Here is a 12,910-nt window from a genome sequence, read left to right as displayed (position 1 = left end):
TCCGTATACGGAAACGTATTAGAGGTATTACCCTTATCTAGCTCCTGGGTGATGTTTAGTGTATTGTAGACAGGCCCATACATTTAGTATAATGAGTACAAACGTATTATGTACCTATATTGTAAACAGTAACGGGACAAAAGATGAGGTGTTTGGGTGGTATTCGGCGGACAGGGCAGGACATGACGTGACTTTTTAATTTAAAACAAAAATACAACTTTAAGCTATTTCTAAGGATGGCGAGTTGTAAAGGTTCTAGTAATTGATGTATGTATACTGGGTAGTATATATTATTTTAACGATTAACAGTCGTCTCCGAATAAATAGTCGAGTTCGTCACGCCAAACGAACACACGCGTGTAGACCTATGTCTAACATACATTTTCGTTGTTCGGGCAGGTGGCCGTGGACGTACTCGAATGGTCAGGACTCGGAGAAGAGATCCGGTTCGCCATGGAGGGTCGGCTGCTGTACACACAACCGTCGGACCACAATTGGCGGCGGGGCGGTAGGACCATCAAACTGATGCCGATAAACGCGATCATCGTGACGTTGGGAAAGGTGAGTCCGTAAAAATATAATAAATTATACAAACGATTATAATATCGTGGGCCCGCTCGTCGCGTACCTACGTACACGGGCGCATTTGGTATAAAGTATGAGGTATGCGTGATTAATGTGTGGTTACGTTTCTTTGTGTTCAGCCCAACGACAATTACAATCCGGACGCGGACGACATAGCGTTTCCCAGACAGAACGGCATCAGAGACGCGTCGCTGGTGTTGCTCAAGGAGAAGAGCGGCAGGATAAGTTTGCTCCGGGTAAGTAACAACCACAAATATCGGAAAACTTTACGATTCCGGATTGGCACTATAATAGTGCAGACGTGCAGTAGTGCAGCGGACGTCTATATCGTCTCGTTCTCGAGAAAGAGTGAGAGGTTTCTCCAGCGAGAGTTTCACGAACTGACTCGAGTGTTTAAAATATAAATATTATATACGAGCTTATTATGGCGTTACATGTGTAATTCTATCACGAGAATTTTGATAACGTTTAATTCCAATTCAAATTTCCAATACGGTTCAATACGCATAAAAATAATTATTAAATTTATAATATATTATATGTATTATTAGGTATTTATTAATCGATAATTATATTTTCTTCAGGAACCAATGTACTTGGACCGGTGCGTATTATGCTGTGAAAGCGACTGGGACGATTATTTCGAACTGCACGAAATTACTACCAAGGACACGTACATACTGAAGGTAAGTTTTCGGGAATTCATCGCTCATAATTCTTACAACATATTTTAAACGTCCTGCTCCGAAGTCATACGCGTCAATATCTGAGTATAATAAATTTTAAATGTCTCCTGAACTCTGCTGTGATATTCCTTCTTTCTATATCCTTAAACTACCGTAGATACATGACATTTTCACTGAGTGTTTAAATTATAATTTTCTATACACCATAAAATTTTCAAAATATTATGTATCCCGTGATGAGCCATTTATAGGCATATGAAATTTTCGGCTATTGTTATTTTTTTTAAAAAAATTCGTTCGACACAATAACTTGAAAATGTAATACAACGTTCATCATAAGTTTTTGTTAGTGGAAATTAATAAACAATGTTGAATAACTCAATAAGTTTTTATGAGTTTTTAATTTCGAACTTTGACAAAACTGCCAAAAATCACGAAAATTCGCAAATTATCTTGAGTTAGAAGTTCATAAAAATATTTCTTATTATATCTAAGATTTGAATATTTACAAGATTCCTCATAATTTTGTCTACTTTTATCAAAAAAAAAAATTGAATAACCACGAGTACTTGAAATTTAACTCATATTTTTATTTTTCCATTTTATATTAAAATATATGCTTGATAAAATGTTCAAAATATTTTGACTCGTTTTGAACTGCTTACGGACATTTTCAATTTTTTTAGTAATTTTTCTATAAATATCAATACAATTTTATTCATTGGGTCAAAAAGCTTGAAAATTGAATATAAAGCTCCTCACATATTGTTACAATATTAGTTTAAAAGTATTAAAAATACATATATATATTTATTTCTGTATAAGATATTAACACAATATCAATAGTTTCATATTAGCCTGAAAATTGAAAGATGTCTTCTTCAACAAACAATTTAAATGGTGCATATATATATCTGCATTATATATTTATATAATATTAATATTATTGGCTTATTGCAAATCTAAGTTTGGTTTTTAAGTTTTAAATTTTGAAAATATATACTTACTCGTTTACACTTAATTTATGTGCATACGGGACAAGTATTGGAACGTACCTATTTGAATGCAACGTGTTGAATAAACCAGACTTCAATTATTACAACGTTCGATGTTTAAAAATTGATTAAATTGGAACCCCCAAGTCACGACTCATAAGTGATTTAAAATGTAAATATACATTTTTCCATTTCCCGATATTGAACAATATCCCAAGGCCCTCGCGTCGACCATTGCCTACTCACCCGAGTGGCCCCTACCGACATTGGGATCACTGCTCGGCCGAAAAAAAATATTTATTTTCAACGAACTTATTAATTTTTTTTTTGTTTCGTTTACACTGTCGGCATTAGGTCGTCAGGTCGACGCGTTTCCGCGAGTGGCCTGCAAAATAGTTTCGCGTGAAATCAAAGCTGAACCGCTCCGATCATATTATATTTGTATCGTTTGGCAAAATATAAAACTCCTCCGAATAGGTACCGCTGGATTAAACCAAAGATTGTTATTATTATTTGCTTAGGGCCAGGACGGCGAGCAGACGAAAATGTGGTACAAACAGCTGCAATATCACTGTCAGACGCTCGGATGCTGGAGGAAGAGACGAAATGCCCTGGCCAACATCATGATCAACAGAAACTGTACTTAGTTTCCCGACCGCCGGCGCATCGAACACAGCGCTTATTCGGCGTCATCGTTCTACGATTATCAACATTATTATTATTATTATTATTATTGTCAGTAGTAGTAGTAAGTAGTAGTATAGGTAGTATTACCAAAAATACAATTAGAAATCGACAGTCGTTACCAATTATATGACGATTTATTTTTTAACTTAATATATTATTATTATTATTATTATTATTATTATTATAAATTATTAAATTTAACTCGTATTTTTTTATTTTATCGTTCTAAACGCGATTGTTCTTGCGCAATCATGGAATTGGTTAACCGAATTATGAAATAATTATTGATATACATAAAAACAAATATATTTGTACATACATTAATATAATAATCTAATAATCTAATGTTTAAACATTGCTTTGTGTAAATGTATTAGAGAACTGTCAAGTTGTGAAACTATAAACATGTCTTGTATATATATAATAATAATATTAATGATTAGGATAATGTTCCTTTTTGATTGTTTTTTCGACGTTATTTGATATTTCTATTTTATCTGTTACATCAACTATTTTTGATGGCTCGCTATTTATTTATTTTCACTAAGTATTCTTGATGTTATTTAAATTACACACACGTATAATATAATAATATAATATAATATACAAATACATATTATATATTATAAATGCATATGCGTTTTAATGTGTTGTGGTTTTTACTTTTTACCCATCTATTCTATAATATTTTGTTGTAATATTAAGTTGTAAATTATACTTACAAATAAATATTTCTACTAACTAAAAATATTATGAGCAAACAAAAAATAACTTAAAAACTTATATATATGCACTTACTTTTTAATACTTAACTGTATCGAGATTTTCGTCCCTGTAGAGCCGTTAGAGTAAGTGCCTATTTTACTATTGTTTTTTTATTTTTTTTATTTTAAAGCATTCTTAAAACGATGAAGTCAAGTATATGCACTTGAACATGCTAAGAAAGAGTTTATATAATAAAAATAGTTATGAATTACAAAAAATTACATTTAGGTAGGTACTGAGTTATGTTCAGTAATCCATCATCGCACGTGGTTTTAATTTTCTTCTCGTTTATTAAAATAACAGATTAAATGTTTTATAGGATTAAAACAGATATGTCACTCATCTACTGATCATATTATTATATGTCTGGATTTTTTAAGCACTTTCAATAAAGACATTTTTTTTCAATATATTTTATTTATTAAATTTAATTATTATTCTTATTTTATGTAGCTTGCATTATATATTTATATATCATATTCAATTAATTTAATATTTATATTCTTAATGTTGTATCCATATTTATCAAAAAATTTCCAACGTGTTATTCTCCGTTGCTAAATTGGAAAAAATAAATATTTTGCTGTTTTCTTCGTTATCCTCTTCTATATTACTGCGTATTCGTGTTTTTGCGATTTCGTTTCTATTATTTTTTAAATATGTCACTGAGTAATTGTATCAAAACTCAAATGTATACAATCGGCAATAATATATAAATGTATAGGTATAATAAACATAAAATAATTTTTGTCTCAAATCCAGTTGATTTTACACAAATATTGAATATATTTAATATATTTAAACGGTTTATAATAACTAAAAATAAATATATTGTCCCAATAAAATGGAAATATATTAGGTATATTACATTCATATTATATTATTGTACATATTTTGTACTTATTCATAAATATTGTAATCTATGATGCAGGACATGTGAACAAGTATAGTGAACAATAATATGACAATATAATGTAATTAACAATAAAATATTTAAAATCATAGCATATCAGGTAAGTGGTTTCAATAAGTATTAAAAAAAAAAAAGCCATATGAACTATATAATCATAAAACAAATAAAAAATTCGTGAGATAATGTAATAGACCTATAGAATTTAATAAAAATATATATAAATATATATTATATATATATATATATATTATACAATATACATCATACTACTATATTATCCTCTACTCATGTCAATAACCTACTCGACTGACAAAAGACTGGTCGCCAAACACCCCCCAACCACAAATAAAAATATAATAACATTATGCCATTGACTACAGTCGCCGGTGTAGAACATCGCGGTATCACGGGGTGTATGTGTACTAGTGAGCACAGAGTGGCGCCGTATCGTTTTCACGGTAGTGGTACTCGGTGGGCATGCGTAAAAGCCAGTAAACTCAACTCGAACAGAGCATAATATTATAGAATAATAATAACAGTATATAGTGCACACGTTCGCTATGTGCGTTTTAATGTCTCTAGTGAATTCACAATGTTTGAGCAAAGGGATGAGTATATGATGTACACGAATGCGGAATGATAATTACATATTATTTGTAAATATACGACGTAGAACCTAAATATATAATATATATATATATACAGTGTGTCCCAGAAGTCCCGTATCACCCTTAGGCCTTAGTATCTCCGTGGAAAATCAATATATTTAAATGCAATTTTTTACAGTAATAAGTATGGAAATTCTGATTGAATAATATAATATTCGATTTTTTTTTTTTTTAAATTCAAAAAATATCAAAAATTTTTTTTAGGAAAATAAATTTATTACATTTCCAAGATAGCCATTTTGTTGATCATATTTTTTAAAACAGTTCAAAAAAAAAAATATTAAAATTTAATAAAAATCGCCCAAGTTAGGGCTAATTATTATTTTTAATTTTAGCTGAAAAATCAGCGTGATTGTAATAATGAACATGCGAACCGTATTTTGCTAATGCCGTATGCATAGGTAACATAACTATTATTCTTAGAAATTAACAATAATAATTAGCCCTAACTCGAGCGATTTTCATTAAATTTTAATATTTTTTTTTTTTTTTAACTGTTTTAAAAAATATGTTCAACAAAATGGCTATCTTGGAAATTTAATAAATTTATTTTCCTAAAAAAAATTTTTGATAATTTTTGAATTTTTTAAAAAAAAAATCGAATATTATGTTATTCAATCAGAATTTCCATACTTATTACTGTAAGAAAATTGCATTTAAATATATTTATTTTCCACGGAGATACTAAGGGTGATAGGGACTTCTGGGACATACTGTATATATCAATGTTTGGAAGGAACGAGTTCCAAAAGAAACGGATCCTGGAACGAATTCCTTTTTATAAAAAAGAACGAGAAAATGAACTAGTTCTTTTTTTTAAGGAAAAATAACAAAATTGCTCGTTCCTTTCTAGTTTCAATAATTTACACAGTTAAGTATGTAAAAATTTAAATTAAGACATATTTTTTTAATGTGTATAATGCATATTCCTAATTAGTGATAATTATCGAATATCGACGTCAAGACAATCGACATACGTTAGCCAAAAATTTAATTTTGAAGAAAATCTCAAAATATATAATAATATATTTCATAAACATATAAAATATGTACCTACTTGTATATATTATATATTATACTTTTATTATAAAAAAAAATTAAAGAAGTATGCATAATACGAAAAAAACAAAAACATTAATGATTAAAATAAGAATTTTTATTTTATTTGGAACTAAAAAAGAAACTCGTTCATTTTCCAAAGGAACGGCAAAGGAACAAATTTTTTTTTTTAAGGATCAAGGAACAGAACGAATTCCTTTTTTTAAAAAAAGAACTAGGAACGGAACGAATTCCTTTTTATAAGGTAACTTGCTTAAACTGATATATATATATATATATATATATATATTAGTATATAATACGAACACAGACGTCGAGTCACCTAAATCCAATTTAAATATACCACTGATCAGATACCACGTAATAAATAATTGCAGTATTATTATTATTATTATTATTATTCATATCATTTTTCCAAATGTGATCGATCGGCCATTTGCGGTCATTTCTGTCTCGACGATTTCCGGACCTCTGTAATATAATATGTTGGTTTTAAAATAATAATATAAATCAGAACACTTAGATATCGTAATATTATATTACTATGAAACTATATTATTTTTACCTGGGTGGGATTTTTGTTATTAACGAAAAAGTCACTTTATCACCGTTATCTATATATATATAAACAAACAAATTAGCAAAATGTATTTTAGGTATATCAAACAGTTTGCAGCTATAATTTATTATCATGGAAAACGAAAGTACATAAATATTATTAACGGATACATTCCAAGCAATATAAATAAGTATATAATATTATGAAGTACAGTAAATGTGTGACTTACACGAGTGGGAGGTAGGTTAAAGTAAATAAAAAAAATCTAATAAGAAAAATCATACTCTATATGAGCTTTCTCGTGGTTCCTAGACGTAATTTACGAGTCTCCAAATGTAAACAGATCAAATTCACTGTAGATCAAAATTAATATTTAATAAATTGTAAACACATGTAAACACACGTGATAAAATATACTGATTGTAATGAAAGATAATAATAATTAATATAAATAACCGTTTATTGTGATAAAATTATATTATATTAAGGTCTTCAAAACGTTATTTATAACGTTATAACTGAAAATAATGAAAAAAAAAATCAATAAATGAAAAACGAAAAAATCTAATATCATAATCATAATATATCATTAAACATATTACATAACTAATGATTAAAAATAAATAATAAAGTTATATTATATAAAAAATTGCAATTGACTTTATTCGAAATAAGGTCTGTGCTTTTTTTTACGTCAAACTTAACATTACTATTGTTTTTGATTCTTGTAGTCTTAAAACTCTGAACAGTTTAAAGTTGTAAACCTATGTTAACAGTAATTTATATTTTTGAAATATTTCATCCCTGTTTGATTTATAAATATTGAATTTAACAGAATATTATTTTATTTCTATAATTCAAATTTCAATAAAATAGAGAACTGCGATAGTGTGGTTTAGTGTACCTACTAAATACTTTATTACGCCATTTCAAGTTGGATTATTAATAAAATAAAAATAATAATATAATTTTTTTTTTTAATAATCTATTATTTCATCATTCATTCATGAAAAATTTCAAACCTAAGCTATAGCACTAACTTACGCTAGTTACAGCCACTTACTAAAAATACCCTAAGAAAATTAACCTACTCTTGAAAATAACCCACTCTGGACAACAAATTCTACTAATTTTATATTTCTTACATCACAGTGTGTAATTCTATACCAAAAATAACAATAAAATGTATTAAAAAAAAAAAAAATTAAACAGAAAACAAAAAATTAAAATAACGTATATAACTAGGTATAATTAATAACAATAAACAGAAGTCATCAAATAAAGTTTGAGAGTACAATAACGAGAAACATTAAAGTTGTAGAACGTTTAACTATCCGAAAATGTAAAAACGATATATTTTTTTTTTAATTTAAGCCCTGAATTTTTATTGTTAAAGACAATAAACATATTTAAGAATTGATAAGTTCAGTTATGTTCTTATGGAATCAGCAATTCCCAGCATTGGAAATGACTACTAAATTAACATTAAAATTCCCTTTAAAGAGCCAAATCGTTACTACAAAATCATATTATGTGTTCCATAAATTATGAATATAAATAAAATTGTTAACATTGTTATCCATAATGTTATCTATAATTTTTTATGTTATACCTATAGATTATCGGTACATACTAAAATTATAATTGTATTTTTTCTGAAACAAATAGCCCTGCCCCCTATTTTAGATTTCTATATCTATAACTATATCTATATATATATATATTTCTAATGTATAACATTACTTATAGGTAGTCATTAAAAAACGTTAACTAAAGAACTAAGTTCCATTAGAGTAATTTGTAAAGCTTCATAAACTAACTACCTATAGTTAAATAGTTTTTCAAACAAATTTGAAAGTAAATATCATTGTTTAATGTTGGAATAAGCAGAACATTAATTACTATTATACATAATATTATATTTAAATAGTTATTAGGTTGATTCTTATATTTTAAAACTGCAAAGCGAATAATTTATTGTATAAAAAATTGCTATTATAAATAAAATTGTTTTGACTACAGTTTTGTGTTAGTTAGAAAATCCAATTAAAATACGTTACGGGACATTTGGCAGTGCTAATAAACTGGGAGTGCTAAACACTTCTTTGCCCCATCCCAAGTCTAGTCGCGTCTATAGTTTAATAGCGTGTTTTCGTCCAAATCCAAACCAAAAGTTTAGAAAGCTGTTATTCACGTGATTAATGATTGACAGGTTAGATGTTATCCACTAAGTATATAATTCGTAAGAGAGACTAGTAAGTAGTAAGTGTAGTGAATCTGTAGAATTATTGATTTTCGTGTATCCGCTAACCGAGTTTAAGTACAGCTTAGGTAATAATTATTGACGATTTCCGAGTTTCTGGTAAGTAAGATGGTAACTCAAGTGATACGTCATTATTTTAGATAGACGTGTTTAACAATGTATTATAACACGTAGGTATATTATTATTTGGATGGCCACATTTATAGCCACAATGTATTCGTTTTTGAGATAGGGATAGAGAGAAGGATTTAGAAGATGATTATAATATTTATAATTACAAATACTTTTAATAAATAAAATTAATTGTTTTGATTGTACAAAATTTAAGTTTTTGGCCAAAAAGAAAGTTGCCTGTTTAAACCTCAATTTTAAATAAAAATGAAATTGTTTTTCCCAATACATTATAATTTAAAATAAATTATACCTATTTATGTATAGTGACAATTATGATAAAAAATTAATAATACCAGTCTCTTGGTCATGGTATTATTTAATACTGGGCTTAGGTAACTTTGATATTTTTTTATAATACCTACCAGTATAGGTAACACTATAGTATCGTCTATTGCTTAACCATTTCGAATAACTTAAAAAATAAATTAATATGTATATGTTTGGTAAACAATTTTACTATAATACATTGTCTTATAATCAGCCTTACGCACGCGACGTTGAAATTAACAGAAAAAAAACGTCCTATGAAAAAAATTAACCCCAAAAAGCTCTTTAGCCAAAAATAATATTTTGATTCTGGATTTAAATATTCTTTGATTAATTTATATTTTGTTTTTCGACCACGAATCCAATTTTATCTTGAATGAAAATAACAACAATTAAAATGAATTCTACAAGCCATTCAAAATTTAAATGAAATATATTATTCACTTTCAATTTTTTTTTGTTTTTGATTATTTAAGGACACAATTTAATTAGTTTTCCCCACATAGCTTCAAATATCTCCGTTGATTTTGACTCTAATAAAGCATATGCCCCAAGGACATAATGATATTTTTCAAAAATATTTAAAGTATACAATTGAACAAAATTGTACTTGGGGACGTATAGTTTATAGTACCATCACCAAATATTTTTCCGTATCATCTGATTATTTTACTTACCAAAACGACTATATAAAAAAATAATAAAATATTATATCAAATTCATTTTTAAACATTACTCAAACGTAGTTTCAAAGAACAGTTCAAATTGTATTGATTTTATTCAAACAGCCAAACGGGTTGCGTATTAACAAAGCCTCTATAGCCCCAGCGCCGTACATAAATACACTCATTTCATTGGCCCATTTGAATTTAGCGCCAACGTATAAATTATTATAAATTATTATCGTTTTTCATTTAAATTGCGTGCGTTTTATTATTATAAATAATATACATTTAAATATTAAAAATATTGATAATGCTAATTTGCTAATTTGTTTAATTATTATTATAAATAATATAATAATATATTTAAATATTGATAATGCTAATTTATAGATAATTTCGTATCGACTATAAAATATTCGTCGTGATATTCTATAGTGACGAAAATAAAAATAAGAAGCAAATAAGTTGATTAAATAAATGTATGAGGCCATGAAGGAATTCGTTAAAAAATTAAGAAAACCAAGTGTTAGCTATTCCTTTATTTTCCTCGGCCTTTTATGAGTGCAAATACAAATTCATTCAATGACTTTTTTTCGTCATGTGCTAATTTGTCTGTCGAAGTTTGGTTATTTAAGTGCACATTTTATTTTTTGACAGTCCAAAACATGAGTTTTCGTACTTTGACCACCTGCCCCAAATTCATACTTTTCCCGTAACGTATAGGTATACACAAGGTGAATCTGGAGGACATGACATTCATAAATGTAATTGCAGTGTGTAAAACAGTTAAAGACATACGGTCTCCAGATACAACCTGTGGTTCGTACGTTTTCACTTAAATTCAAGCGGTAATGCAATATATAGTTGAATATTAACTATAAGTATATTCTGTTCACCGTACATTGCACAGTAGATGGCACCATGGTCGTGGACATTGTACGATTTGGATCGTTAGTCATAGACCGTCTGAGCGACACCGCCCTCCTGTTTGACACAACACTACGACGGATTATCGGAACCGCGGACAGTGTGTATAGCACCGGGTTTACCGCCGCGTTCAAAGGCAACACAAAAACAGCCACCCAAGCGAACACCTAAAAATATAAAATACATAATTTGAGCCGTTTATGCGGATTAACGCGGGTCTTACGTTTTAAATATTTTGATGAAAATAAAAATGTATATTTAAATACATTTTAATAGTAGGTAGGTACCTAAATGTTAAGATGTCTGTATACAAGTATAATATTATATTGATATGAATAATAACGAACGGTATAATATCTCGTATACCTAATGTATGTAATACATTATTAATTGTTACTTATTCAATATAGGATTCACGTCTGTACTAGGTAACACAAAATAAAATTATACCTCAAACCAGTGGCGACGACCTTATATTATAGTCCAAGTGTTACTTCAGCAACACATACACAATTTGTAGGGTGCAGAATTGGTAGCTATTTTTTATACTATGACTAATTATTGTAACATAATTAAAAACAAAGCAATACTTAACACAAGTTTTGAAATAAATCATTTTTAGACTTTGATTCTTGCTATTTTAGATTCGGAGCAAAGCAATGCCAATTTTTGACAAATTTGATTTGATTTTTTTGGTGTAAATCAAAAACGATTGACCGTCGATTCTTTAAATTTCCCCCAGATGTTAATAGTAGTATTTTATATACTTGATAATTAGGGCAGTGATGTTATTGCATTAAAAAACTCAATAAATTAGTTGCATTTTTTCGGCAAAATTGTTACTCGGCGGTGCCGTAAACTATTTGGCTTAGTTTTAAAGTTCGCTCGAAAATCCTTCCACCACAAAATTCACTAATAGTAAAATTTGTAATAAAAAAGCCATCAATAGGTATGTCACCAACACTTAAGTTCGGAAAAAAGTAACATGTTCCAAATTTTTTTATATCAACGTATAGATCGCCATTTAAATAAACAGTACCTATATCGCAGTTTAAGTCGTCAAAATAAACTACTTCCTTTTAAAAATCTAAGTAACATAATATGTCGTTTTAAATACTGTCTTCAATTCCTTTATAATTGTCAATTATATATAATTTTTTCTTTAATAAAATGTAAGTGCAATATACTCACGAGCTGTAATTGAAGGGAAACCGACAGGGAAAAGACTCAGATGAAGGCCAAGTAAGCAATGAGTAGATGGGGTGAAGAAGGATTTGAAAACACTGGATGTGACGAATTGGGAAGATAAAATCCAGAAACGAGGAGATTGGAGTACAGACAGTGAAGGCAGTGACCAAAATTCATACAGAATTGTGAAGCCAAAAAATAAAAAAAGATGTATAGTGCGGCGGTCGTCACGTATTTCGATGCGATATATATATAAACACAGTATACGCTTAAGATAATCACGTTGTATATTTTTTACTTGTGGGTGCACGGTGAATCCAGCCAAAGACCATAATCCTAATCCTATGATGGGCACCCAGCACGCGGCGTCTGTAGCCACCAACAGACTCATTCGCCAGGCCATCGCAGACTCGCTGAGGGACCGGTGTCGAATTAGGGTCTCTGTGGCGCGATGAGTCATCTTGGCGACGAAAAACATCCAAAGATAGCTTCCAGATATCAACAGCAGC

General features: G+C 28.7%; 2 protein-coding genes across 3 annotated transcripts in view; one reads left to right on the top strand and one right to left on the bottom strand.

Annotated features, from left to right (window-relative positions):
- The window catches only part of LOC100162220, a 98,707-nt gene extending 95,157 nt beyond the window's left edge, over positions 1 to 3,550 (top strand). For both annotated transcript variants that reach the window (XM_008185116.3, XM_008185115.3), the window contains 4 exons: positions 400 to 561; positions 705 to 821; positions 1,170 to 1,271; positions 2,788 to 3,550. In XM_008185116.3, the coding sequence (XP_008183338.1) occupies positions 400 to 561; positions 705 to 821; positions 1,170 to 1,271; positions 2,788 to 2,913 (507 nt within the window). In that variant the 3' untranslated portion in view covers positions 2,914 to 3,550. The remainder of the gene's footprint in view (positions 1 to 399; positions 562 to 704; positions 822 to 1,169; positions 1,272 to 2,787) is intronic.
- A 3,051-nt stretch (positions 3,551 to 6,601) lies between these two features.
- LOC100573206 (G-protein coupled receptor GRL101-like) lies at positions 6,602 to 12,904 on the bottom strand. The gene is made up of 4 exons (XM_029489276.1): positions 12,700 to 12,904; positions 11,188 to 11,380; positions 6,924 to 6,972; positions 6,602 to 6,829 (listed from the first exon to the last, which is right to left on the bottom strand). The coding sequence occupies exons 1-4, from the start codon at positions 12,877 to 12,879 to the stop codon at positions 6,760 to 6,762; spliced, it is 492 nt and encodes a 163-aa protein (XP_029345136.1). The 5' UTR covers positions 12,880 to 12,904; the 3' UTR covers positions 6,602 to 6,759.
- Positions 12,905 to 12,910: the final 6 nt, after the last annotated feature.

Source organism: Acyrthosiphon pisum, chromosome A2 (assembly GCF_005508785.2).
Source record: "Acyrthosiphon pisum isolate AL4f chromosome A2, pea_aphid_22Mar2018_4r6ur, whole genome shotgun sequence".
Taxonomy (NCBI): Eukaryota; Metazoa; Arthropoda; class Insecta; order Hemiptera; family Aphididae; genus Acyrthosiphon; species Acyrthosiphon pisum.
The sequence above is the reverse complement of the archived record's forward strand: the minus strand, read 5'-3'. Positions and strand labels throughout refer to the sequence as shown.

Excerpts from the sequence above, each read along its gene's own strand:
- LOC100573206 (XM_029489276.1), bottom strand. The coding sequence starts at position 12,879 with ATGTTTTTCGTCGCCAAGATGACTCATCGCGCCACAGAGACCCTAATT. Across the intron at positions 6,973-11,187 it reads GGTGCCATCTACTGTGCAAT|ATAACGGTGATAAAGTGACT; the intron begins GTACGGTGAACA and ends ATATATATATAG. Across the intron at positions 6,830-6,923 it reads ATAACAAAAATCCCACCCAG|AGGTCCGGAAATCGTCGAGA; the intron begins GTAAAAATAATA and ends ATTATATTACAG.